The following is a 27,126-nucleotide window of genomic DNA, read 5'->3' as shown; positions in this document are numbered from 1 at the left end:
ACCCAACCCTAAATCCTCCTGTTTTTGCTTGTACTTTGTGCCTTAAGTACATCCTGCGCATGCCGTGCCAAATTGTACCCTAAATTATATTTTTTTATTACACTTGTACACATGCCTCTGTCTTGTCTGCTTTAACTTCAGCTTAATCATTAATTTAGTCACATCTTTCACTGTGTGTTCATTTTTCAACCTCCTGTCTTTCATTTCTTTCCATTACTCAACAGCTTTTCTGTCTGCTTTATCTTTTGTCTCTCATTTCTTCTTTCTACTGTTTTTCTCTGCTTTCCTCTGTTTTAATGACAGCAGGAACAGCATGTGCGCATTTAGGAAACTGAATAAATGATGACTGCAATTATTTTTTGGTTTGTTTCATGGGACACATTAAATCAGCATTGCTGCAAGAGCTGATGTTTACCACACAGAGTGAGACTCAGAGTGAAGATTGGTATTTGGATATGGTTGAGAGAGTAAATAAACCTGTTGAAGAAATCATGAGTTTATGGGCTGTTTTACTTACCAGTGGTCTGTTGCTCAGCTGACTGGGTTGTCTCATTGAAACATTCACAGCATTCACTGTAATGGATACACTGCTGAAGGGCTGCTACAATCTGAAAAAATAAAAAGATTAAAACAATGCATGTTATTGTGGTTGCTGCAAACACCTGACTGGCTGAAGGAAATGACAACCATTAATCTTCTGTGCCAAATTTGGATGCTGCTATGAACAGGCCAAAAACAACAGGCTTACTGAAGAGTTTTAAGACTAGAACCATTCGTTTTAATCTAAATCCGAGCACTTCAGGGAATTTCAATTCACTGCAATGCAAGAGTAATTTAGGCTTACAGTGTTTTGGAAGAGTTATTGACATTTACTTTAGAGAAAGTTTCAGGGGTGAATCCACAATAATCCTCTCTAAAGTCAGAGAGAGAGTTGAGAGGGAGGTTTAGGATAAAAACTGACACTCAACTCTTGTGGCCCCTTTTTCTCAAAGACTGCACTGGCTGTGTGAGGGGAACGAATAAGAATTTCACTGTAGGCATCAGTTAAATGCAGCCAGTCTTTTGGGGAGAGAGGGAGAGATATATATATATATATATATATATATATATACACATACACACACACACATATATACATATATATATACACACACACCACCGGAACATAACTGAAGTGGCTGATATCAAGAAGTCCTACCAATGGCTAGAGCGGGCTGGATTGAAGGACAGCACAGAGGCACTCATCATGGCTGCACAGGAGCAGGCCCTGAGCACCAGAGCAATAGAGGCCCAGATCTACCGCACCAGACAAGACCCAAGGTGTAGGCTGTGCAAAGAGGCCCCTGAGACATTCCAGCACATAACTGCAGGGTGTAAGATGCTGGCAGGAAAAGCATACATGGAGCGCCATAACCAAGTAGCTGGCATAGTGTACAGGAACATCTGCACTGAGTATGGACTGGAAACCCCGAGGTCAAAGTGGGAAACACCTCCAAAGGTGGTAGAGAATGACCGAGCCAAGATCCTGTGGGACTTCCAGATCCAGACTGACAGAATGGTAATGGCGAACCAGCCTGACATCGTGGTGGTTGACAAACAGCAGAGGAAAGCCGTTGTGGTTGACGTGGCGATACCAAGCGATGGCAACATCAGGAAAAAGGAACATGAGAAATTAGAGAAGTACCAAGGGCTCAGAGAAGAGCTGGAGAAGGCCTGGAAGGTGAAGGCAACAGTGGTACCCGTGGTCGCCGGAGCACTCGGGGCAGTGACCCCCAAACTGGAGGAGTGGCTACAGCAGATCCCTGGAAGAACACCAGACATCTCGGTCCAGAAGAGCGCAGTACTGGGAACAGCAAAGATACTGCGCAGAACCCTCAAGCTCCCAGGCCTCTGGTAGAGGACCCGAGCTCGTAGGGGACGAGACCACCCATGGAGGGTGAAGGACAAAGTTTTTTTTTTTTTTTTTTATATATATATATATATATATATATATATATATATATATATATATATATATATATATATATATATATATATATATATATATATATATATATATATATATATATATATATATATATATATATATATATATATATATATATATATATATATATATATATCTTGGTACAATTAAAAAGGTAAGAACTAGAAGAGCAAATTCAGTTTCTAGCTGGAAACAGGTCCTCACCTGCCTCAAAGTGTAACTGAATTTGTACTTTTGTAGTTCTACAGGCCTGCAAGCAAACAGATTGTTCCAGATTCCTAACTTTCCCTGGTTCATGCCGAGTTTTGAACTTTTTTGATTGCACTCAACAGTGCAATGGTTTCTGGTCCCTAAATGAGATTGTGGGTTTGAATGCCTTCTGGAAAGATTTTTGCTTGTTTGGTTGGTTGTTTCTCAATGGTGCCAGACTTCTCAGAAGTACAAAGGAGTTAGTGAGATATTGATTATTGAGTTAATCACTCACCAGAGACTTGTATTTTCTCTGCAGGAGTCTTAGAACAACAGTCCTACTGTAGTATCCGTGCTGAGAGGGGGAGAGGTAGACGAATCAGGATACAGAAAGAGAAAGAATAGAATATATGAGACAGAGTACAATATGAACAAGATAGAAAGACACCATTAAACAACACATGAACACAGTAGTGTATACAAAAATGCACTCGGCACAACTCAAACACCTGTTCATTTGCAATACACACCATCCACTTTTTAAACCAGGTTGCTTTAATATCCAGTAAGGCCAGTAGGTGAATGGATTCCAGGGCTTTCTCTGTCCCTGGTGAGGCTATGCCATGTTCATGATGGAAGGACAGCAGGGAGAAGGTGCTCTCTATAACTTCCTCCATATATCTAAAGCAGGGTAGAAAGAAGACCAAAACTAAACAAAACAAATGTACTGAAAGTAAACCATCATTCTAGACATAATAAAGAAAAGTAAAGTACATCTGGACTGGGATGAACCATGCAGGAAACCATTATAGCATACTGTACATTTACAAGCTAATAAGATAGTGAGTGTTGGATGTGGGGACAAACAAGTGGAGAGAGACCTGCCAACCCTGACTACATATTGGGGTGAAAACTCACTTCTCAGGATGGCGGATCCAAAAGGTTGTCACCTCCTTTTGAAAGTCATTCATTAATCGAATCTAAGGCAAGACAGACAGACAGAGAGAGAAAGCTATAATGTGTTTGTATGGTGATACACTTTAAATACTGTCAGATAAAAGATGCTGTACCTGTTTGAGAAGACGATTGATCTCAGGTCTGTTGATGTCAATGGCAGCTGAGCCACTTGGAAAGCTTAGCTTGTGAGCCCTAAAACTTGACTCCACACTTTTAGCTGCACATCAAAAGGCAAAAAACACTTATTACAAACCGTGCATTATATGCAAGATAATATTGGTGTTCATATACATATTATAGCATTAACACAGTAAATGTACAGTGCACATATTTGTAATTTAACAATTTAAAGTCAGTCACATTACAAAAAAATAAAATTAATTAATTAATTAATTGCAAAACTAGATAGTCCCAATGAAAACTGTCCACATTGAGGCCTGTGAATTATTTATTCAGTATAAAATAATTCCAGTGCTTTCTACTATCACTGAGGTCTGTGGAGTCACCTCCATTGTATTAGGCTGGAAGCAGAAAGCCGAACGGTGGATATCTGAAAACCTTTGAAATAAAAACCAAAATTACAGTGTCTGCATGGCTAAATAATACTAGCAGTAAGTAGGAAAATGTTTTTCTTCATTTGGGACTCTAAATAAAGAGGAGCTGATCATTTAAAATGTATTTTTTTTTATTGATAAAAAGAAATACTTGAAAAGTACCTACCCAAGCTGGTGTAGATCTCTCGTGTCACATTCAGTGGAGAGGAGGAGAAGCCTTTAGCAAAAAACTGCAGTACATTATCCTGATGGAGTTGAGGGGGAGAGGCATAAGTCATCAGCATCCAGACACACACACACATACAATCATATATATATATAAAATCAAGCAATGATACCTAAATGTTAAATTAGAAGAAAATATGAAGAGAGGAAATCAAACAAGATTATCACAAAAAAAAAAAAAAAAAAAAAAAAAAAAAAAAAAAAAAGATTTGCTAGCTGGCCTGCATATTTGCTACCAATTTGCTATCAACCATTAGGGACAAGAGTGCTATCTTGTTTTCTCCTCAATTAAGCAGGTGTGGCAGGATTGTTTGTTATCATTATGGTTTGTTATCATTAATTACAAAGCAATTGTTCATAAAAATGACATGATTATTATTGATTCATTTGTAAATGAATTTAGTGTGAATTTGTAGGACACCGATTGCTACATTACTGAGTAGATGAGGCTGTTCAGGACTCACGCTGAGGTCGGGGTCGGTCAGAGCTGCACAGAGGTTCCTGCGCAGGCTGCTCCAGCTCTCACAGCTCAGCACATCAGATGGAGGAGCACAGCAGAGGGCCTGAAGAGCCTCCCAACGCACCTACACACAGAGTTCCATCACGTCACCTGGACTACACTGTTAATCATATTAAAATTTTTGGCAGTGATTCCCAAACTTTGTGGCTTCTGGCCCCTTTAAGCAAAGCATTGTTTGCTCCTCATCACCAGTTGCACATGTCTGCTTAGCCTGGTACCTCTGAATCAGAATTTTTTAAGCGAGTCATACTGTATATGTCTGGTGTTGTGCCCACTGAGGTCTATTTCCACCGGTCAGTGAAACAATCAACCAATAATAATGATGATGAATCTTAAATAAACATTTATTGGATCTTTGAGAAAAATGGGAATATTAACTGTTCTGTCAACTGAAAATGATTTTAGCAAAACAGATACTTCACTTGCTACTGATTGGTTTGGTCCACCCCCCTTCCCAACAAGAAATTGGCTAATATGAACATAGTGTCATGCTGAATGAACTAAGTGAAACAAAATGGCAATTCAGTCTGATTATTAGGCTAATGTCTACTGGTAATCTGTTCAAACAATGAGTGATCTTGAAGAGGTAAATAATCTAATAATTCAGTAGAAAAATTTAAAATATGAGAGGAGATTTTCTGTGGCATTTTTGTTGGTTCCTATCCTGTTAGTCATCTAACGACCCCTCAGATGTATCTTGCAACCCTTGTTGGTAGGTTGGAAACCACTGATCTATGGCACAGTGCTACACATGACTCTCCAGCATACTGACAAAAAACTATGCAACAGCAATGTACACCATCGTAACGTCGATGTGTAAGTGAGCCTTTCTACCTCTTTGGGTCTGCTGGAGTCAAGTTTTTCAGCCAAAGCTTGCAGCTGCTCTTGTCTGATGAATGCATAACTCTAGAAAGGAAAATGGAGATGAAACAAAAATTATTATGATCCACCATAAACCAAAATTTAAAAAGAGCTCTCACTGTCTGATGGCACCACACCAGATGTTTCAGGGGTCACTGGGTGGATCTACTGTAGGCTCTGCCCTACATTCAGTCTACCATGGAAAGGAACACCAATTGTGACCAATGCTATCCAGAGACTGGAGCTAAAATACAATATTGGCACTATGAATCACCAACAATAGGCAATAAATTAATAAAATGTAACCATTTATTGTCATTAGAGCAATTAATTAAATCATTAATTCTTATATGTACAGTATCGTATGTGTGCCATGCACAAGTGAGAGACAGATTTCCATTATTGCCTGCATTAATGGACAATAAAGTTTTGAATCTACTGTATCTCTGACCTGGTTGAAGGAAGAGTCGCTGTCAGAGCAGTTGTCAGTGTACTGGCTGTTGGACTGACTGTGCTGCTTCTCTCTGTGCATCTCATCCTTCCTCATCTGGTCCTCCTCAAATTTGTTGATTAAAGACTCCACCACCATGATCATGGTGTTTTTTAAGGTCTGCATCATCTGCTGGTACCTGTCACAGAAAGAAGTACATTGGTGTATTATTAAAGTCAATTTTTATTTAGCTAAACCCTTTCCATAATAGATTATGTGTTTCTGCCTGCTCTGTAACTGACTCAGCAGCAGAAATCCAACTGGTTTTTTTGCAGTTTTCCAATTTGGAAAAACAGGCAAGAAACATCTTGTAATGCCTAAGCTACAGCTAAAGTTATATTAATGTCATCGGACGATTTTAGCTAGCTTCTTATCACAGAATATTAAACAATGGTGTGAGAAACTATCTCAGAAAACGTGGAGTTAGGAATACTGCACAGTTTTGACTTAAACAGTGGCTCTGTTGCATTTTTACTGATAAGAAGGTGTGATTTATTTGAGCTACACTCACTCAGCTGAGTCTCTGGTCCTTTGAGTGACAGCGTGGATCAAGGTGTCGTGACCTGAGCCTATTGCATGTTGTCCATCTCCTCTGGTCAGGTTCTTGGTCTCTTCCTCCACCACAGTCCCCAGTGAACTCTCCACGTACTGACGGAGGTACTTGACAAACTCATAACTGGAAAGACAGCATTGACAGATTAAAACCTATTGTACAGTATATCTGTACATCGTTTGTATACCAATAGCATGACAATCAGTGTAAGACCCGTACAAAGTAGAAACATTACTGTATTGTCTTTGCAAAAACAGGCATATAAAATTAAGGTTTAGCCTGAATAGCTGTATACTGTATAGGCTAGCAGGCAGCCTAATAGTTTAATATGATGCCATGGCTGATATTAACCTACCTAGTACTAGAAAAAGGTAGCACTATTACACCGCTCCATTTCAGTGGTTGATGGCAAGGACAAGTTGAACACAACTATTATTTCATTAGGTGAGCCAATCAGGAATAAATTCATCTGTGATGTCTATACTGGAGTTAGTCTTATTTAGTTCTCTCTTCATTTTTATTTAAAATTGCATCAACTTTACATTTTAACAATTTTGAACAAATAATTAATGACTATTGAAGAAATACTTTCTTTTTTTATTCCAATGATATGCCCCTACTGCCACAATATTAAGTCTCACAGACTTACTTGTGGAAGTTCTTGTCAGTCTCCTCCAAGTGAAGAAGGATCTCTTCAGCACATTCGGTCGACGAAGCACCAGAGATCCTGTCGTTGATGCTGCTCAGAAGCTGCTTGAGCAGGGACTGCAACTCCACCTCATCATCAGCTGACAGCTGAGACATCTCTACAGCTGGTCATTAAGATGGGACAGAATAGAGTGATTGGTTTTCCAAGCTTACAATGTGCACATGTATGGTGGTGAGGGGCCAATTCCCTGTGTAGTGCTACCCAGGGTTTGACAAAAAACTTTAGCTCAGAAGGGAGGACGTGTATTTTAGTTTGTTTAGAGCCATAAACTAACACATTACTGTGCAAGAAATAACAAAATTATACATTATATGTAGCAACTTGTAAATTGACCGTTTGTATTTCCTTACAAATAGGTAGAAGAAAAAAATATCACCTTCAACCCAAGATAAAAAGGGGCCGGGGTGCGGTCAAAGTCCAGCAAGTACCGAAAAAAGGAGAGTTTACACATCCAAATCAATCAGGATGCCCTATTAGTTTGATATCAGTTTCTATGTTCAGCACAGAGGTGTAACATGCACGGACGGTTGGGCTATGCCTTTTTCAGTATCAGTCAGTCAAGTTCATCAACAACAGGTGTGATAATTGGCTACCCCTCTGGTAAAAGAGGTGTTTTCCGAAGTGAAAATAAGGTATTTCATGAGGAACGGTCTACACGGCAGTTTCCACTCAAATATAAAAATAAGAATCTAACAGCATCAATTAATTGGTCTATGCTGCACACCCAAACGGACAATATGATATTTACGTTTTTACTTTGAAGCTAAAACCAGTTAATTGCTTCCCTCTGGTTAGCTTTACTGCTAAATGTAGCATTATAACACAACTAGCTAAAGGCAAAACTGCCCAATTTTAAGTGAAAACCAAAAACCTCCCTGCTGCACAAACCAACCACCCAAACAGAAAGACATCGTCTGCGGCCATTTCAAACCAATCACCTTGTTTTTGGATTTGTCCAAGCTTTTCATCCAGGTAGCATTTCGGGAGCGTCTCTATGGAAACGTCCACTTAGCGTGAACTGCGGTGCATTGTGGGATGTCCGCGGAAACTACACTCTGCCTTCCTTAAGCGTCTGAAATATGGGTTTCACACGCAAGATATACATGATGAGAAGAACTGAACATTAAATATGACAAGAAAAGTCGAAATACGAGTGATCTATCAAAGTGATTATCAAAATTTCACCATGACCAGTGTGAATACGTCTGTAAATTATTACTCTTGAGCTTGAAAAAATTCTGACGAATTTTCTCATGCGGTCATGAACGCAGCACCTCTGAAATACATTGTCACGTGACTCAATGTTTAGCTCCTTCTACCAGGTGGCGTACAAGAGACATCTCTACCTGCTGAAAACGTCTATGAAACCTGATAACTTTATTTGAATTTTACTATGTAGGAACAGCGACATGTTTTGTTCAAACGCCTGATTTACTAGTTAACGTTACGTTTAGAAATCACAACGTTAAATCTACTGAATACGCTTTAGTTAGCAAGCTAGCATCAGCATCAATACTGTCGACTATGGCGGCAGTTGACAGCTTTCAGTTTTTGTACAGAGAAATTTCTCGGTCATGCAGTTTTTACTTTGAAACCCTGGCCCTGGTCGGTGCTCTTTACACGGCCAGCAAGGCTGTCATCCTGCTGAGAGACTGCTGCACGTTGGTCAGGGTGCATTTCCTGCCAAGAATGATCCCGACTAAGAAGTTGACCCAAAGATTTGGTGACTGGGCTGTCATTTATGGTAAGGATGCAGCAGGTGATCCCAGGAGAAACAATGAGAGTGCATCATGCTGTAGATCTGTGTGACAGAGGGGGAGAGGAGAGTCAGTTCCATGCATTTTATGTTTAGTTTACTTCTTTCAATGAGATTTGGGCATCACACCGACTTAATTACAAAACTAGGGCTGCTATCATCTTTAGAGCTTAAACGATTAGTCAATTAATCCATTAATGGATCAACAGAAAAAGAATGGCCAGCAAGTTTGATAACCCACACTTAAAATACTGAAAATTCTCAGGATGACATTTTCAAATTGCTTGTTTTAATCAACCAACAGTCCAAAACCCAAAGATATTCATTTTACAATTATATAAAACAGAGAAGATTGTTGATGTTTAATTTCTTAGCAATCAACTAATCAGCTTGTTATTTCAGTAATAAAGTACACTTTATCTAATGTTTTGAGGCCATAGTGATGCCACTGTGCAGTAACTCTCAGTTATATATCCTCATTTCTTCCTGGCATGACTTTCATTGATACATATTGTCCTCTCTCCTGTCAGGTGCATCAGAGCCTGTGGCCAAAGCCTATGCAGAGGAGCTGGCCAGGCATGGTATCAACATTATCTTTGTCACCCAGGACCACAGCTCTGTTAGAGACACCGCTGCATCCCTCTCCCAAAGCTATGGAGTGGAAACTGTTGTCGTCCTAGCTGACTTCTCTCTGGACCAGGAAGCCAGCAAGCCCATCAAAGAAGCCATGAGGGGTAAAGATATCGGCTTCCTGGTGAACTGTGTGGAAGAGTCTTCCCCTCGGAGCTTGATTGAAATGCCTGAGCAGGGCCTGTTGGATTTGGTGAATAAGAACGTTGCAGTCGCTACGCTGATGGCCCGGTTGGTGCTGCCAGGGATGGTGGAGCGAAACAGAGGAGCTGTGGTCAATATATCATCGGGTGCTTGCTGTAGACCCCTGCCTGGAAGAGTGACACTCACCGCCTCCACTGTGAGACAAAACACTGAGGATATCTGCCTCTTGTGCATGCACACACACCAAGATACACAGAGATACCCTCTATCGTATAGATCTTTTTCACAGCAGACATTTTGATTTATGAAAAGCCCATTTGTAAATAAATTTTATAAATAATGACAATTCCAAAAATGTCTATTAATGCTAGTATCTTCGAGCAGAGTAAATTACTTTTTAAAAGTAAAATCCAACTAAAATTTGAGGGTAATGTGTCCGGGCCAACATACCCTCAAGCAAATCAAACTACATCCCTCGTCCTTGCTGTCATTTTTTATTCTGTCCTCCGAGTAAAAACATGATTACATAAACCCGTTTTTCTATCCTGACAATAATCCTCTTTCCCTTTCTTCTCCTGACATTTCAGGGCTACCTGGATCATTTCTCAAGAGCTCTTCACCTTGAGCACAGCAGCAAAGGGATCTTTGTCCAAAGTCTGATTCCTTTCCAGGTAGATTTACTAATATGAACAACTAGGGCTGGGCACTGAACCTAAATAACCTTTTTGTGCCAACCAAAATGTGTCAAGCACTGAAAGCTGGCTTCAAATGTTCATTCATATTCATAATCTTGTTTACTTATTCTGTGATTTTATAGTTACCTATTTACATCAAAATGTTGACAATTTTAGATTTTAGATTTTATTTTTATTATTTAGTTCTTGTTCGGCTGCTTGTATTTTGACATGTAACATTTGAGAACTTTGGCTTCTTTGTTAAATGAAAGTAAGGTTTTGCAGAAAAAGATGCTTATATTTCTCAAAGTAAGGTATTGGTTTTGGTAGCAATACTGAAACTCAGGCATCAGCATGTATCAGCATGGGTTTCCAACCCAATACCCAACCCTAACAAGGATACAAGAGCAATATAACTTCAGTTTTTGTTGAAACTATTTTAGAAAGGTGTTGATTAAATTTTATAGTAATTTTGGAGGATGCAGTTTGTGGTGCAGTTATTTAGTATTTAGTTATTTAGCCTACCCTAATTGATATGAATGGGGTGGACAAAATAATTGAAACACCTTTCTGTATAATATCGTAGAAAAGGTTTCAGTCGTAGTCATCTGGACACTGTTTTCAGAATCAAGACATTTCGGCTCCCATCCGGAAGTCATTCTCAATTGTGAAAAAACTGGAAAGTTCCCGTCCAATTTAATTTCTACAATTAAATGTTATGATTATTAGCTGATAGGTGAAATCACTTTATACGCTGCGTATAGATAACTGTATGTGTGTCAGTGCTTGATATACAGTATGTATGTTTCTGTAACCAGATAGCCTCAAGTGGACAACAACAGTCATCATCGACAACATCATCAAGAGACGGCTGGTTTGTCCCAAAGCCAGACGTTTATGCTCGCCACGCCATCTCCACCCTGGGTGTTTCCAATAGGACCACTGGCTACTGGCCCCATACACTGCAGGTCAGCACAAAATAAGTCATGATGTCAGTTTGTGATTGGTATACTCAGAAAGTTTGTGACAAGATTCAATTTTTGTGATCAAGAGTATATCACTGATACATCTTCTGCCTTTGTTAAAACAGAATCTAAAACATAAAATACATTTCTGTTTGATGATCTGTTTCTCTCTGCTGTTTTTTGCTCTTTGTCTTCACAGTATGGACTGATGAGATGTATTCCAGAGTGGATTTGGGTTCTTGGATCACGTGTGTTAATCAGTTCAAGCTAAGAGCTCAAGACTTAACCCAGTTACTGGATCTTCCTGTTACTGGAGTCAATGTAGAGTTTTAGTTTCTTCTGCCATTTGTTTAAATTTCAGGCTCTGTTGAGGTTGGTAGTTAAGAGATTTTCTTCTATTGATTTGGTATCAATTTCTAGGGAAGTTGCAGTGTAATGCACCTGAAATAATATATGAATATACACATATTACTCCTGTGTTACTGGACTATGGTCTGACAAATCTGTGACATCCTAAATTAACTATAGAAACTAGAAAACCTGATGATACATGTCTTAATGGTGAACAGACATGAGGTTGGAAAACTGGGTTTGACTTTGAGTTCGGATTGTAAACTTGATTATTATTGGAGCATAATAATCTGACATTTGGTTTGGTGCCTGGACATTTATAACATGAGCATCCATACTGTTTCGACCCTTTTAACTATTGGATAAGAAATAATTTCAAATCACTGGGCAGCCAACATGGATCATAAAGGCGTGCGTCATCAAATATAAAACTGAATATAAAAGTATTTTTCTATGTTTTCAAGAAAGTTACGGAATACAGCACAAAAGTGCAGGTGCAATCAAAAGCCTCACCTCAAATGTTACATAAGAAGAAAGCAAAAATAAAGCAATCTGCCACCATAAAATAAATAAAATCATAATAGACAAGAAAAAATAAGGAATTCAATAAATAAACACATCAGTATGAATTTAGGTTAAAAAAAATTCTCTACCCCTGAACCTGTATCCTGTGTAATTTAATTCTATCCAAAAGGGTTTTGGTTTTGTATGCTCTGATGTTCTGTGTTTTTTAGAAAAAGCCTTGTTGTGCTGACATTTGACTTTCCAGTTCTTTCTGGTTATACCTGCCTTTTACCAGCACTGACCACACCTATATGGCACACATACAAAGAACAAATGGTATTTTCCCCAAAAACCAAACCCAGCATCATTCATAGTTAAAAAGAGTGTTGACAGCAAACAAGTGTGTGGTGGTGAATGAATAACGATAGTTTTAGGTGGAGGTGGTGTCATTGCTCAGAGTACAAGATTCAAGCATCTCCAGGAGTGAATTTGAAATGCACTGAAGAGTGAGATTGTGTGAGAAACTATTTGAGAATATATAGAAAATATTTGAGCTACATTTAGTATATGTAAATATTGCTCTAAAATAAGTATTTATATTAAAAATGTGAACATATTCAGATATATTGTGTTGAGTGCTTGCTTACACGTACAAATGTTGACCTAAAAATCATATGTGTCATCATAGCACAAAATTAGACCAATAAAACTTTTTCCCATACTGTCCTGTCTTTTATTTTAATGAATGTAAGGTGGCCATATAAAATATGCCATATATATATATACATATATCTTATTATAAATGCCAAAGTGTCGGTCTTTGAAGATTAGTCCTTTATCTGACTGGTAGGTGTTTGGTTTTCAGAGTATACATATGTGTGTATGAAATGTTGACTGATCTATATGCTGAAGGCCACAAACACTTACAACATCAGGATGGTGTAAATCATTTACGTCCAGAAACAGACACCACGGCACCTGCCAGAGTTTACCCTGGGACTCCCACAGATCACCCAGGTCAGAGACTGTAAACCTGATGAACACATGTGAGGTGCAGTCTGCTGTGCTACATGTGGTGCAGAGCAAACCTGGGCTGCTTTGGGAGGATTAAAACAAAATGAGAATCTGAATATTTTGTTGGTGTAAATATCATCCACAGATATTGTGTCAAACTACAAAGTCAAGATAGAACTTTTAGTTAATGTCTACATGAAATAGGTAAAGTTGTGACGGTATTTTGTTTCCATTTTTTTATTAGAAAATGCTGAAATTCATAAGAAATTAAGGAAATATGGTACTAAACATTTATTTAGCTCCTTTTCATACAAATAATGTAGCCTTAAGTGCTATAAAATAAGGATAATCAAGAAAAACAAGAACAAAGTAATACCAGTACTAAAATAAATACAGCATACCATCAGTATTGGAAATAAAATTATATTCTTAATAGTGGTAGAGATACAGAAAACACTTGAAATTAAAAGACAAGACTAAAAGCTAAGCTTAGTACAAACAGCATGTTTTAAACATGTTGAAAACACTCATATTGGATGCCTTTTGAATGTTTTTGGGAATGATATTCCACAATTTTGAAGCATGGTAGAAAAATACAAGTGATCCTGATGGAGCATACACAGAACACACCGCTTGCTTGTCCACTTGCAGAAAATGTTTAAATAAACAGCATGATGTAGAAAAAAATGTCGAAAGCTCCAGAACCGCTAGTAAACAGACATTGGCATCCCAAAGGTTTCAAGGGTCAAGGTAAATTTTTAAGCCATCATGGATGAGAACTCAGAGGGGGAAAAAAGACAACTACAATTCCATGACAACAGGGCAAACTCCATCTTCAGTAGGTAGTTCATGTCATACAATAGAAAGCTCCAGAACAGCTACTAAAAGGACCTTGTGGCGAGAGATGGTCGGTCCCCGGCTGGATTTAAAACGGGGACACTGCAGTCCATGGTCGGGGGATGAAACACTATTCTTCCAAATAATATTCCCTCATTTGGTGTTTTGATAGTGGTGAAGCGCACTGCCTAATACATTGGTCCAAAATAGGTGTTCAGTTGGGTTGAGTTCTGGTGACTGTGAAGGCCACAGCAATTGATTCACATCATTTTCATACTCCTCAAACCTTTCAGTGAGCCCCCATGCCCTTATGGAAGCATCTGCGTTTGTTTACCAAATCATTTATTCAAGTTTTCCCTTTAATTTGTCGACCATCTGGATATAAAATATGAAATGTAGATGATTTAGTTGAGTCATGGGTTTGAATCTGGCCTGTCACCCCCTTCTATCTTCCCCTCCACTGTTCAGTGAAGCAGAATTGCCACATAAATAAAATACAAGTAACAGGACAAAACAAGGTGGTTAGTTACACGCCAACTTCATAGGTAAAGTTTTTATAGATAGTTTTGCTTTGCCAGCCAGTCACATTCAGTGTTGGGACTGGAGGTTTGTTGTTGTGGTTAGGATGGTGTCCTTCCAGATAAAACGCCAAAGGAACAACAAAAGGACAGCTTCTTCTTCACTTTCTCTCTTCGTCTTCCTCCTGAGACTTCGCTCTCTTCATCCACATTTTTTCTCAGTGGGTTTGTTCAACTGGTAAGTTGATTTTTAAAAAATCAAAATTGTAGATTAATAGATTTATTTTTGGAATATGTTGATGTTATACAATAATCTACCATGCAATATTTGTTCCATGCACAATTTGAAAAAAACATGAATATGCATGCCAATTGTTCTTACGAGAGCATAACGAGAGCTCAAAAAGTGGAACTATGTCGTGTATATGACAGTAATTTTAACGTAGCAAGAATTTACATTCTCAAACAAAAATAAGAAATAACAAATGTGATTGTATCCATATGATATCTATAAAATAAAAGTTTCTAACAGCTACCAATCAGTCAAACATTTGATTGTGTAAAAATCTGAGTTCTATGGGAATGCTTTACAAAATATTCTGATTAAATTAACAGAAATCAACAGAAAAATCAATAAAACATAAGGGAAAAAAGCCCTATGACAGAACCATAAAAGATAAATAAATTCTGAATAAATATTCTGAATAAATGTTTCACTATGTAAAAGAAACCCTATCAATGTATAATTATAAACATTTTTGAATGCTTACACCATTAGCAGCCTTAACTACTCAGGCAGGTCAATCTGTATTTGTACATCAGTGGTTGAGCACACTGTTTCACATTCTTTGAATTAAGATTTGCAAGGGTTGGTATTCACCAAGGTTAAGGTCTTGGTTTCCAGCAGATAGGTATGTTTTGGAGACTTGGAATCAGCAGCTGTGGCTTCTATCAGCAAACTCACAAATGATAAAGTTTGGCCTTGTGAGAGAGTCTGTGTGATGATGATTTCTATATCACCTTTGTGTAACTGCCAAATGAAAAATACCAGGTCCAATCAAGGGATCAGACTATAATTCTATTTATTATTGGTCAACCAATAATAGTGTTTATACTCAAATAATGCAAATATACCTTCAGAGGTTATTGTATTAGACTGTCTATCTGCGAGTCTTAATGGATTATTTTGTTTTCATCTCCTCACACAGAAAGCAGGACAACTGGCGGCTGAAATGGGCGAATGGGATCTGCTGGGCCGCCTGCTGGATAAAGTGCAGAGCCACTCCACAGTGATCGGCAAGATCTGGCTCACCGTGCTGTTTGTCTTCCGCATCCTGGTCCTGCGCACCGGCGCTGAGAAGGTCTGGTCATATATTCACCATTTCAAACACACTTCACAGGGAGCCCAGGAGTGGCCACAGTGAAGGGGGGGAAATTGTGCTAGTATTAAAGGGGTATAATAGCTGGAACAATATCAACAGGTCTCTGGATTGGGAATGTCTCAAAACTCCAATGAATGTTGAGAAAGAAACATTGTCCTTACTTCACTTTAAACTCTCTGAAGTGTGTATTGTCATCTCTTCTATCATCTCTTTCCTCTAATCTTGTCAAGGTGTGGGGTGATGAGCAATCTGACTTTGTCTGCAACACTCAGCAGCCCGGCTGTGAGAACGTCTGCTACGACCTTGCCTTCCCCATCTCTCATGTTCGCTTTTGGGTCCTTCAGATTATTGCTGTAGCGACTCCGAAGCTGCTTTACCTCGGTCACGTCCTTCATGTGATCCACATTGAGAAGAAGGTGTGTCACTGTAGTGGGTGTAGTATGATAGCGTGACTAGTAAATGCTTGATTTCTCAGGCATGCCACACCTGTAATGGCAGAAGCATGGGCCAGGTAATTTCCAGGAGTCCTATTAGAACCTTTTTTTGCGATCTTTAAACAATATGCAAAATTTGGCTTTGGACTGATGCTACAAATAAATAATGTTCTGCAGAAACTTAAGACTGCATGAATCAATATTTATGTTATTAACACTGAATGAAATGACTAATCACATCACTATGTCACTTCACATGACAGGACTTCACTATTCGTTTAAGTACAACACTGGTCGTTGGGTCCTGTCTGTATACTGCTTGCCTTGTAATTTTGAGTTTGATTGCTCTTGTATAGTTTCTATTTTTATATCTATTCTTATCATTATTTCGTGTACTTATAATTATTAACTAATTATTATTTGTCCTTTCTCTATTCAGCTGTACGTATTTCTGTCCCATCTGGGGATCAGTAAAGGCTTATCTTATCTAAAAAGTGTAGTACGACTCGTAGTGCCAAACCAACAGAGAATTATCACCATCCCTGTTACTCAAATTAGTTTTTTAGCTTATTTTAGCTCACATTTTTACTGTGTGGTTGTGAGCCACTCTCATCAATTCCCTTAGGCAGCGGTTTCCAGCAAAGAAGTGCTAATAAACCCATTATCCACAACCTATCTGCACAAAAGTTCACTTGCTTGCTGGTGAAGAATGTGGAGCACCTAGCTGCTAAAGACAGATATTTTTCACAGGATTGATGGAGACCATGCCAAAGCTTGAATAGTGAATATTAGACTTACATTCTTTATGTGGCCAGAAACAGTACGCTAAATGAATACTGATGGGGTTTTTTTTTTGTCCGTTGTATTTAAAAGTGCGCAATAGTTTGCTACTACGTTAACTATAAGCACATTGTTAGCTGGTGAGATGTGGTGGCTGTGTATCTGTCAATTTGCCTCCTAGTGGCCAAAGCAGCTTTAAAGCAATACTTATCCCAAATCTATCTTTTCAGTAGCCAAAACTCAATTTTTGTATGATTAAAAGGTAGTTTCATTATCCAGAACAGTGGATGTGGCTAGCCTGAAGTCAGTTTCATGCAAAGAATCTCAATGATCAGAAGTTTTCATGGCAGAAAAAAGTATCAACACTTCCATAAAAACTCAGCTGATCATCCATATGCTCATGTTGCCCTTCCAGCACTTTGAAGTTTCAAGGAGGGAGATAGCACTACACGCAATAAGTGTTTAGCCATATTTTGGCAAAACGGTTTGGAACTAAGTGAGTCTATATCTCATAAATTACTGAACTTGACACTGCCAAAAGTAAGGTTGTGTCCATCTTGCCTCTTTCACCTAATTACTTTCAAGACATCTGAACTGCCTCTAAAGTCATTTTCAGATTACTGGAAAATGTCTAACTCTGATTTCTTGTTCTTCCAATATAAGATGAAGGAGAGGATGAAGAAGCAGGCCGAGTTGGATGACCAGGCCAGTCTGTTCCTCAGGAGAGCCTACAAAGTTCCCAAGTACACCAAGAGCACTGGCAAGATCAGCATCCGTGGCCGTCTCCTTCGCAGTTATGTCCTCCATCTTGTGGCCAAGATTGTCCTGGAAGTTTTGTTTATCGTGGGTCAGTACTTCCTTTACGGTTTCACCCTCCAGACTCGCTATGTCTGCACCAGCTTCCCTTGCCCTCACAAGGTGGACTGCTTCCTGTCCAGGCCTACAGAGAAGTCGGTCATCATTTGGTTCATGCTGGTGGCAGCATTTGTCTCCCTCGTCCTCTGCCTGGTTGAGATGTTCTATCTGTGTGTGAAAGCTGTGAAGGAGTGCATGGCGAGGAGGCAGGACTACACCGTGACGCCAGTGACGCCTCCACTTTCGGAAAGGAAAGCTTTTAAAAGCCGCGACCAGATGATTCAAAATTGTGTCAACCTGGAGCTGGAACTCCAAGGACGAAAGTTTGGGGGAAACGGAGTAACAGGCGGGGTCATCGAGGCTGCTAAGAATGTACCGTTTGAGAACAACATGGGGGAGGTCCACATCTGAAGCATAGAGGCTGTGATAGGTTGTACGTGTCCAATTCTCCTGAGTTCCAGTATTTGTGTGTTGGCTTTGGGGAGGAAAGGGGTGTGTGTGTGCACTAAATAAAGATGGAGGGAGGGGAGTAGCCAGATTCTGTAAACAGGACTCCAAATGTTACTTAAAATGACTTCAAGTGGCACAATACAAAAATAACAAACCATGTTTTCCCATCATTTTAAAACACTGTAGATTATTTTTTGAAAGATTTTGCAAAGGGTACTTTCTTGGAATGATTTTAGACAATGTTGTTACAATTTTGATTCAATAAACTTCTCATATTCAGATTCAGACTGGATCTTTACCTTTTCTTATCGTGTTGTTATGTTTGCACAGTAAGAAGCAATGTTTCCCTGCAGTTCCATTGGTTGTGTATGATAAACATGGTCAATACTCAGTCACACTGTTGTTTCATTAAATTACCATGCACTCATTTTCCCACCCTAATCTGTCTCTGAAATTTACCAAGGGTTTTCATGTTGAGAACAGCCTCATCCATCCGAACCACTGCAGCTTTTTATTAATCTATCATACTGTATATAAAGAGCTACAATTGCTATAATGCATACAAAGCATTTAGTTAATTGTGTGCTGAAAGAATGCTTTTAATGCAGTTTTAAACTTTGAAATCATTTATAGGCCACTAAGAATATATGAACCAGCAGAGCTTGTATTTCTAAACATTGTGTTCCTTTTAAACATGCTGCCATCAGCAAACATTTTATTCCTCTCAGCATTTGTTCATCATAGTATCAGAAAAAGTAATAATTAACAAGTACAGCAAATAGACATGTCTGGTATTGCTATTATTTTAAGGGCTTTTAAAGAAAATGTTTTTTTATATAGCCGTTTTGGGAAATACACTTATTTGCTCTCTTGCAGAGAGTTAGATGTTAAATAGACATTAAATGTAAAGCTACCACCAGGAGACAGTTAGCTTGGCTTAGCACGAAGACTGGAAAGAAGAAGAAATGGCTAGCCTGTCTCTAACCGTCCCCAGATGGCAGAACTTAACTATTTCCAATTATTCAACTACTTATCATTCATAACCCCCAGTCAAATACATGCAGACTATTTAAATATGAGCAATAGTTTTAGTCATCCTTGTTTACATGATTACACACTTTTATTATTATTCATCTATTTATTTTCAAACATTCAAGGCCATTTAACAGACAAAGACTGTGATACTGAACACCTGTCAATTATTACACTCTTACTACAACTTGTCTTTCTTCAACTTTTTTTCCCTTTGGTTTGCTGACGGGTACAACGTGACATTACAGCCAGATGTGTGTTGCATAATGTGATCCGTGCTCTCCTTACCCAGCACAAAACTCCAAGGTCCAACTTTAAAGTTAACGATCTGTTCCAGCCAGAGACAGTCCTTTCTGACCAGGTCAGCAGGTAAGATGCAACGAGTATTGTTCTCTCCTACGGATAGCTGATCATTTGATGAATATATATATATATATATATATATATATATATATATATTTAATAACATATTTTGTAAGTTACCGTGAATATTTGTAAGGAACACTATAGAATGGAAATGAGTAATTTTTTTCTTTTTATATATACTTTGTAAAAAATTTGTGATGGATTTTTATTTTACTTTTGAATGTTAATGACATTGCTTTCTCTCTAGCAGAATGGATATATAACAATGTGTTTATTGCATAAATATCATCGTGTTATGCAGAATATTGATGTAAGCTTTTTAAAGTTACGTTTACCCAGGGAAAGTACTTTTTTCCCCGGTTTTCTTTTCTTTCATAATTGCATCCACTATACCATTCAAAATTCTGATTAATGATTATTTTAGGAAAATATTGACCAACTAGCTCAAGGGTCCTGGGGCGCTGAGATCCTCTTACTTCTCAAGTAGCCAGGTTCGAGAACATAAAAAAAGAGAACAATGAGCGCCTTTCTTCATACAGCAGCATATTGATTGAATACTAAGTTGTGGTTAATGTTTCATTTAATAAGGTGTGGTGAACGATCATTGCAAACAAAATTGTAGGCTTGTCTTATTAGCTCATGAGTATTTCACGTATTTCCTTTTATCTTTTTATCACAACAGTAACTGAACATCACCAATAAAGATGGGAGACTGGGGATTCCTGTCATCCTTGCTGGACAAGGTCCAGTCCCACTCCACAGTCATTGGGAAGATCTGGATGAGCGTCCTCTTCCTGTTCAGGATCATGGTTTTGGGTGCGGGTGCTGAGAGCGTCTGGGGAGACGAGCAGTCGGGTTTCACCTGTAACACTCAGCAACCTGGTTGTGAGAACGTCTGCTACGACTGGACCTTCCCCATCTCGCACATTCGCTTCTGGGTCCTCCAGATCATCTTTGTCTCCACGCCAACGCTGATCTACCTGGGCCACGCTATGCACATCATCCACACGGAGAAAAAGCTGAGGGAGAGGCTGTTGGGCCCCGGTGGGACCCTGCTGCTCAAAAGGTGCAAATACACAGATGAAAAAGGAAAGGTGAAGATCAAGGGGAACCTGCTCGGGAGCTACCTGACCCAGCTCGTGGTCAAAATCGTCATTGAGTCTGCCTTCATAGTAGGCCAGTACTACTTGTACGGCTTTGTCATGGTCCCCATGTTCCCCTGCTCTAAGAAGCCCTGTCCCTTCACTGTGGAGTGCTACATGTCCCGACCCACGGAGAAGACCATCTTTATCATTTTTATGCTGGTAGTGGCCTGCGTCTCTCTGCTTCTCAACGTCATTGAGGTGTTCTACCTGATTTGTACCAGGGTTAGATGTGGGTCCAGGGCTCGCACTCACAAGATCACTTCAGCGGAATACCCTGCCAGCCTGTCAGCTCCCAGGCAGATGACTACGACTGAAGAGGAAGCACTCAAGCAGAACAAAATGAACATGGAGCAAGAGAGTATTGGTGGAAGCCTGGATGGGGCCAAAGAGGAGAAACGACTACTGAACAGTCATTAAAAACCACTGACCTGACCATTTTAATGTATTAAATGCTTGTTTCAGATTTCTGCCCCACGGTTCCTTGTTCAGATACATCTAAGAGACTGAAGTGAAGAGTTCTTACAATGTGGTGTACAAATCATGACAGAACATCAAGGAAAAGTGTTATCATTGTGTAGTAAAGTGATATTCATGTTGAGAAAAGTCTGCATAAATTAGTTTAGGGTCATGTTGTTGGAATTTTGCAATTATTTTGCATTCTTAAACTAGAAATCCATTAATGGATAGCGTGCAATGTTCATAATGTATTTATGTTCTTCGATACTCACTTAATCTATGAGTGAGCAGAATTTTGTCTATGCCCAGTTATTGAATGTGTCTTTTTCCCCCATTTTTGTATGCTTTTAATAAATGATTAAAGTTGGATAAAAACTGTTTCATGACTACATTAATTATTTACAGATGGCAGGTTTACACTTTACACTTCAAAGTAAAACACCTTACTTTAAAAGAGCATGTTTTATACTTATTTGGTAACACTGTAGGGCTGCAACTAATGATTATTTTCATTACTGATTACTCTGCCGATTATAAAATGTCAGAAATTTGTGTAAAATGTCCATGACAGCTTCCCAGAGCCCATAGTGACATTTTCACATCTGTCCAAACCCCAAACATATTCAGTTTAATATCACAGAAGAGTTAGAAAACCAGAAAATATTCAAATTTGAGAAGCCGACACCAGGGATTTGTTTGCTATTTTTTCTTAAAAATTACTTTAACAATTAATACATTATCAAAATTGTTGCCAATTAAATGTCTGGTGACTAATCGATTAATCAACTCGATAATCGTGTGTGCTTGCTATAACTTCAGAATGGGGAGTTGTTGATAGATTGACAGATATTAACCACCACCGATTCAAGAATAATTTGAATAAGTTTATATAAGGCTAAGGACATATACATCAGATGGACAATATAAAGACAGAACTCAAACAAGGTGTGACATATTAAGAGGATCAAATACATCCACTAAAAGTCCAGAGGACCTGCTCAACTTATTTCATTTCAATACAAATTCCCTACAACAAAAGCATCTTTGTGAAGCTCATAATCTTAGATTTGCTCAGTTTGTTCAGACTTTGTGTAAATCACACAGCCTGAACAAAAAGAAACTTTCTGTTGACACAGTCTCAACAAAAAATAAACGTGACTGTTCTAGCCTCACGTAGTATTCATTGCAGGGCACTTGCACTGGATTGCATTAGTCTGTACAGGTGTTCATGTTGTTGTGCACGTGCCCTTTAGTCCCTGACTCTCAAATACTTGCCTTGTTAATACATAACTGACAAATCTCATCAAATACAAAATGCCAAAAGGGGATAAGTTTGAGGGATTTTTTACATATATTGTGTTGGTGTATGTGATTTAACTATGAAATAACATCAATACAAAAGTCACACAGTGATGATAATGACCAATGACATAAAAAAGCTGTAGAAAAATCATTAGCACAAGAATTTGGTTCATAGCACTGCTAATCATTAACAATACAATCTTGTCAGTGCTCAGCCCAAAATTGTCCACTTGAGATTTATCATTTCCAGATGTCATGACAACGTGACAGCTAACACTGTTACGCAATTTGATCTGATCTAAAGTTCAAGGTACTGCAGACAGGTTTGATTCAGTGCACTGGGCTCTCAATCATTCAGCTCCACAGCTGGAGACTGGTCTGTTTGTCTGTACAGAGGCCTTTTAAATTCCAAGGTAAGGTGTACACTTTTTTTTTATATTTGTATTATAATTGTAACACATATATATTTATATATATATATATAATAATATTTGTATTTTAATTGTAATATTTTTGCTGCACAATATGCAAAATGTAATTAATTCAAACTTAAATTTCACGTTATTCATTTTAGAATAAGATACACACAATCTCAACCACAAAGGTATATAAAGATGGACATAGGCATTTATTATTATGAGTATATTCTTACCTTGGCAGATTGCTGTAAGCATGTTAGTATAAGTGTGTGTAAGCAAAGCCAGAGTGCAGAGAAACTCTATAGACCACCTGACCATTCAGACTTATGCATTGTCCATAATCCATGGGGATAGAAATCTGTGTTATCTACAAATTTCTACATTTTCTTGGAGTTCCGAACTCTTGGTAGTGCTTACATACACCAAATTTTATTTCAACTTTGACTTGATAAAGTCATGATGTGTAGTTAGAATTGACTGTAAACACACTTTAGTGCTTTTCTTCTGATGACAAAAAAATATATTTGTAGATGCAGCAGAACAGAAGCATAGAAATATCTGTGGTATACAAATTCCTCTCCTATCATTACATCCAATCACCTGTAAGATAACTTGAGATAAGGTCACTCTTTACGTTCTGGACACTCTATACTGTAGATTAGGGTTTTTACAACATGTAATTGTCTCCAAAGCAAAATAGACTTTCTGCTGTTGTTGATGATGTTTTACCATTCTTGTTAATCAATAATCATAAACCACAGCACCTAGTACTGTTTTTAAAAAAAATAACACGCAGAATGCTTTAATCTATACTTTTGTGCTGTATGTAATATGGAGAATAAAATATTACTGGTTAATTAGACACCAGTCATGACTTAAATAAATAACGATAAGATTAAAACTTAATTACATTTTCAGAAATTGTGCTTCCGTTCTCAAAAAATTTATACCAATTTAATATAATTTAGGTCACTACAACTTAACAATGGTCTGCCAATAAATTTGGAAACTATTCTGCCATTAATAGTGGCTAACAGTTAGTTGCTATGTAAGACTGTTTAAACTTGTGTGGTCTTCATATATATATATATATATATATATATATATATATATATATATATAAACAGCTAAATGAGAAACAAGAAGTTTCAGGTTTCTTAATGAAACTTTTCTCCTCTGGCTCCATCTGACTGAAGTCTTCAGTTTGTAGATGCTTGGAATATCATAACTCACTTGGGTTATGATAAATGGGAGGTTTAAGAAAATGCCATTTGTCTTGTCTAAATTATCATTTTTATTGGCTTTTCCTCATCAGATCAGAGACCATGGGAGAGTGGAGTTTTCTGTCCTCTCTACTGGACAAGGTCCAGTCCCACTCCACCGTCATCGGGAAAGTCTGGCTCAGTGTGCTTTTTATCTTCAGGATCATGATCCTTGGAGCTGGAGCAGAGAAGGTCTCCTTCTGTTTCTTCAAACTTTATTTTTTGTAGCATTGTACCTAACGGCATGAATCTCTGAATTACTTTTCTGAGGCGTTAAAAGCTTTCAGGTGAATAATACCCTCTGGTGGCCTTAATGGAGGTCCTCAGCTCCAGGGCAACAGTAGCTGTGAAAACCGGATTCAGCTTGATAACACATTTTCAGGTTTTATATTTATAAGACTTATTTGTTATATTGAAACATTTTTAAATTATTAAATATCTTTGTCTTCTTTATCTTTTGATAAGAGTTGTTCATCCATCAGTCCGTCCATCCATTTTCTGTACTGGTTATCCTTTGAAGAGCCACAGGGGCTGGAGGCTTTTCCAGCATTTATTGGGAAAGAGAATAATCTTGTCTTTGCTAAATTATCCTGCTTGCTTGTTGGAAACAAAAAACATATTTTTCTTTGTTTAAGTTTGCTTTTTACGTATTAAACTTGAAATGCTACTGATTGTTTGTACAGCCACACCAACAACCACCAACAATGTATCTTCAGAATCCCATTTTGTAGCCTGCTTGTTTATTATTTAGCCATTATTAGCACAATTCTCCAATGGACCTTCATAATGACACCAGTAGTGGATGTTGGAAGATTTGTGCTATAAGCTAAATAAAATGCCTCTATGTTCATAAAAGTAACTCAGCACTCCATTTGCTGTACATACATATAATGATATTAATTTCTCATCTGAACATTACAGGTGTGGGGTGATGAACAGTCGAATATGATTTGTAACACCAAACAGCCTGGTTGCAAGAACGTCTGCTATGACCACGCCTTCCCAATCTCACACATTCGATTTTGGGTCCTCCAGATTATCTTCGTCTCAACACCAACGCTGATCTACCTTGGTCACGTCGTCCACATTATCCACAAAGAAAATAAGCTGAGAGCATATTTGCAGACCCACTCTAGGAGTGAAATCGTCAAAGTTCCCAAGTACTCTGATGCAAAAGGCCACGTCCAGATTAAAGGCAACCTGCTCGGTAACTACATAACCACTATATTTTTCAGAATCATCCTGGAGGTAGCGTTCATTGTGGGCCAGTATTATCTGTATGGGTTCATCATGGACCCAAGAGTCGTCTGCTCCCGAGCCCCCTGTCCCTTCACTGTAGAGTGCTACATGTCTCGACCCACAGAGAAGACCATCTTCATCCTCTTCATGCTTGTAGTCTCCTGCATCTCTCTTCTACTCAACGTAGCAGAGCTCTTCTACCTGGCGTGTTCTCGCTCATCCAGACGAAAGTCCAAAACAGTGCCGTCTGCTGCTATTGCCCTTCACCCACGTTTTAACAGTGACAGTCTGATGAAAAATCAGAAGCTTAGCCTCCATGATGCCAGTCACAGCACAGCCTAAAGAATGCCATTTAGATAATGTGCAAAAGTTAAACAGTCGTATAGTTCCTGAGAAAACAGGAGAGCACATAAAAATGTGGGGGCTAAATCCACAAGAGACCATGGCCCACGTGTGTAAATTACGCTTTTACGAGTTATTTATTTATGTGATTAAAAAGTCCTGTACGTATATGTAGACTATTTATGAATAGTCACAAACATTAAAATGTTTAAAAATGCACAAGAATAATTAAATATATGGTACAGTGTCATTGAAGCAAACTTTTAAAATGTATTATGGACAAAACTGAGTTTTTGGGGTTTATTTCTTGCTTTGTGTTTTGTCTTATGACATGAGCCACTGTTAAATATTGGCACCCTCAAGTGGCACATTGGTAATTGTGACAGTAGTCATTCTGCTGTGGTCTGTGACTACATGGCCTGAATGTCAGAGGGACCTGACCCTATAACTTGACTTGAATGCAGATACCTCTGCATCTCTGTTCCAATTTGCATTGGCTAAAAGCCATTTTGTGGTGCTACAAGCTTTTTTGTTCTAAAGCAGTGTGTAAGGGCTGTTAGTGCCACTTCACTTTTCAAATTGAATTTTTTCTCTTATAATGTTAAATTTGCCGACATGACTTTTAAAACTGTAAATATTTGAATTACAAATAATTTGTTTTTTCATGTTTTGTATTTTAATTTGACTGTATGTGCCTTGTGTTTGTAATTGATTGTAATGAAAAATGTATTGGGGAAAGGGTACGCATCGGCCTACAGTATGTTTATTAAACATGTTTGAAGTTTAGTCCAAATCATTTTCAAACTGCAGCTCAGTTTTTGTTTCATTATCTCTGTCGTTATACTCATTCATGATTTCTGTTTCCAAAATTGCATTTAACCTACTATAAGCTGCTCCAAAGGGGGTTTTAAATAGTTTATTTAGCTTAAGAAGTAGGAGCAACTTCTCAACCCATAAAGGAACTTCATCCTTCAGTTTATCAGAAAAATTCTAGTTAAAAAAAATCACCACATTTTGAGATACATGGTTTTCGTTGGATAGGAAGGGTATGAAAAAGTGTAACCTGAAAAGTAAAGCTGTCAGAAAAATGTAGTGGAGTAAAAAGTACAATATTTGCATCTGAGATGTATGTACAATGTAAATACTCAAGTAAAGTATAAGTACCTTGAATTTGTACTTAAGTGGCCTACATTATGTAAAAGCACTTACAGTAGTTAGATTCCA

At 38.2% G+C, this 27,126-nt stretch overlaps 5 protein-coding genes across 10 annotated transcripts in view; 4 read left to right on the top strand and 1 right to left on the bottom strand.

The window, feature by feature from the left end:
- tbc1d32 (TBC1 domain family, member 32) overlaps positions 1-8,122 on the bottom strand; it is an 83,581-nt gene extending 75,459 nt beyond the window's left edge. For 4 of the 6 annotated variants that reach the window (XM_044168923.1, XM_044168919.1, XM_044168922.1 and 1 more), the window contains exons 1-12: positions 7,984-8,122; positions 6,986-7,148; positions 6,295-6,459; positions 5,745-5,922; positions 5,267-5,338; positions 4,377-4,496; positions 3,854-3,932; positions 3,247-3,350; positions 3,095-3,156; positions 2,707-2,857; positions 2,472-2,531; positions 518-608 (exon numbers count right to left, since the gene is read on the bottom strand). In XM_044168923.1, the coding sequence (XP_044024858.1) occupies positions 518-608; positions 2,472-2,531; positions 2,707-2,857; positions 3,095-3,156; positions 3,247-3,350; positions 3,854-3,932; positions 4,377-4,496; positions 5,267-5,338; positions 5,745-5,922; positions 6,295-6,459; positions 6,986-7,140 (1,237 nt within the window). In that variant the 5' untranslated portion in view covers positions 7,141-7,148; positions 7,984-8,122. Of the gene's footprint in view, positions 1-517; positions 609-2,471; positions 2,532-2,706; positions 2,858-3,094; positions 3,157-3,246; positions 3,351-3,853; positions 3,933-4,376; positions 4,497-5,266; positions 5,339-5,744; positions 5,923-6,294; positions 6,460-6,985; positions 7,149-7,395; positions 7,952-7,983 lie in introns of those variants that run through there. The other 2 variants (XM_044168921.1, XM_044168920.1) reach the window with 2 other exon arrangements.
- A 206-nt stretch (positions 8,123-8,328) lies between these two features.
- On the top strand, positions 8,329-12,790 carry hsdl1 (hydroxysteroid dehydrogenase like 1). Its single transcript, XM_044168926.1, has 5 exons — positions 8,329-8,789; positions 9,332-9,771; positions 10,163-10,246; positions 11,068-11,217; positions 11,414-12,790. The coding sequence occupies exons 1-5, from the start codon at positions 8,570-8,572 to the stop codon at positions 11,483-11,485; spliced, it is 966 nt and encodes a 321-aa protein (XP_044024861.1). The 5' UTR covers positions 8,329-8,569; the 3' UTR covers positions 11,486-12,790.
- A 607-nt stretch (positions 12,791-13,397) lies between these two features.
- LOC122862974 (gap junction Cx32.7 protein) lies at positions 13,398-18,637 on the top strand. Its single transcript, XM_044168912.1, has 4 exons — positions 13,398-14,676; positions 15,647-15,799; positions 16,051-16,236; positions 17,698-18,637. Exons 2-4 carry the CDS (start codon positions 15,671-15,673, stop codon positions 18,298-18,300), a joined length of 918 nt encoding a protein of 305 aa, XP_044024847.1. The 5' UTR covers positions 13,398-14,676; positions 15,647-15,670; the 3' UTR covers positions 18,301-18,637.
- A 966-nt stretch (positions 18,638-19,603) lies between these two features.
- On the top strand, positions 19,604-21,716 carry gja13.2 (gap junction protein alpha 13.2). Its single transcript, XM_044168914.1, has 2 exons — positions 19,604-19,740; positions 20,420-21,716. The coding sequence occupies exon 2, from the start codon at positions 20,442-20,444 to the stop codon at positions 21,297-21,299; it is 858 nt and encodes a 285-aa protein (XP_044024849.1). The 5' UTR covers positions 19,604-19,740; positions 20,420-20,441; the 3' UTR covers positions 21,300-21,716.
- A 1,183-nt stretch (positions 21,717-22,899) lies between these two features.
- Positions 22,900-26,698, top strand: LOC122862978 (gap junction Cx32.2 protein-like). The gene is made up of 3 exons (XM_044168918.1): positions 22,900-23,053; positions 24,375-24,513; positions 25,243-26,698. The coding sequence occupies exons 2-3, from the start codon at positions 24,385-24,387 to the stop codon at positions 25,900-25,902; spliced, it is 789 nt and encodes a 262-aa protein (XP_044024853.1). The 5' UTR covers positions 22,900-23,053; positions 24,375-24,384; the 3' UTR covers positions 25,903-26,698.
- Positions 26,699-27,126: the final 428 nt, after the last annotated feature.

The sequence above is a fragment of the Siniperca chuatsi genome, linkage group LG16, assembly GCF_020085105.1.
Source record: "Siniperca chuatsi isolate FFG_IHB_CAS linkage group LG16, ASM2008510v1, whole genome shotgun sequence".
Taxonomy (NCBI): Eukaryota; Metazoa; Chordata; class Actinopteri; order Centrarchiformes; family Sinipercidae; genus Siniperca; species Siniperca chuatsi.
The sequence above is the reverse complement of the archived record's forward strand: the minus strand, read 5'-3'. Positions and strand labels throughout refer to the sequence as shown.

Excerpts from the sequence above, each read along its gene's own strand:
- hsdl1 (XM_044168926.1), top strand. The coding sequence starts at position 8,570 with ATGGCGGCAGTTGACAGCTTTCAGTTTTTGTACAGAGAAATTTCTCGG. Across the intron at positions 8,790-9,331 it reads TGACTGGGCTGTCATTTATG|GTGCATCAGAGCCTGTGGCC; the intron begins GTAAGGATGCAG and ends CTCTCCTGTCAG. Across the intron at positions 9,772-10,162 it reads TGACACTCACCGCCTCCACT|GGCTACCTGGATCATTTCTC; the intron begins GTGAGACAAAAC and ends CTGACATTTCAG.
- LOC122862974 (XM_044168912.1), top strand. The coding sequence starts at position 15,671 with ATGGGCGAATGGGATCTGCTGGGCCGCCTGCTGGATAAAGTGCAGAGC. Across the intron at positions 15,800-16,050 it reads TGCGCACCGGCGCTGAGAAG|GTGTGGGGTGATGAGCAATC; the intron begins GTCTGGTCATAT and ends AATCTTGTCAAG. Across the intron at positions 16,237-17,697 it reads TGATCCACATTGAGAAGAAG|ATGAAGGAGAGGATGAAGAA; the intron begins GTGTGTCACTGT and ends TTCCAATATAAG.
- gja13.2 (XM_044168914.1), top strand. The coding sequence starts at position 20,442 with ATGGGAGACTGGGGATTCCTGTCATCCTTGCTGGACAAGGTCCAGTCC.
- LOC122862978 (XM_044168918.1), top strand. The coding sequence starts at position 24,385 with ATGGGAGAGTGGAGTTTTCTGTCCTCTCTACTGGACAAGGTCCAGTCC. Across the intron at positions 24,514-25,242 it reads TTGGAGCTGGAGCAGAGAAG|GTGTGGGGTGATGAACAGTC; the intron begins GTCTCCTTCTGT and ends TGAACATTACAG.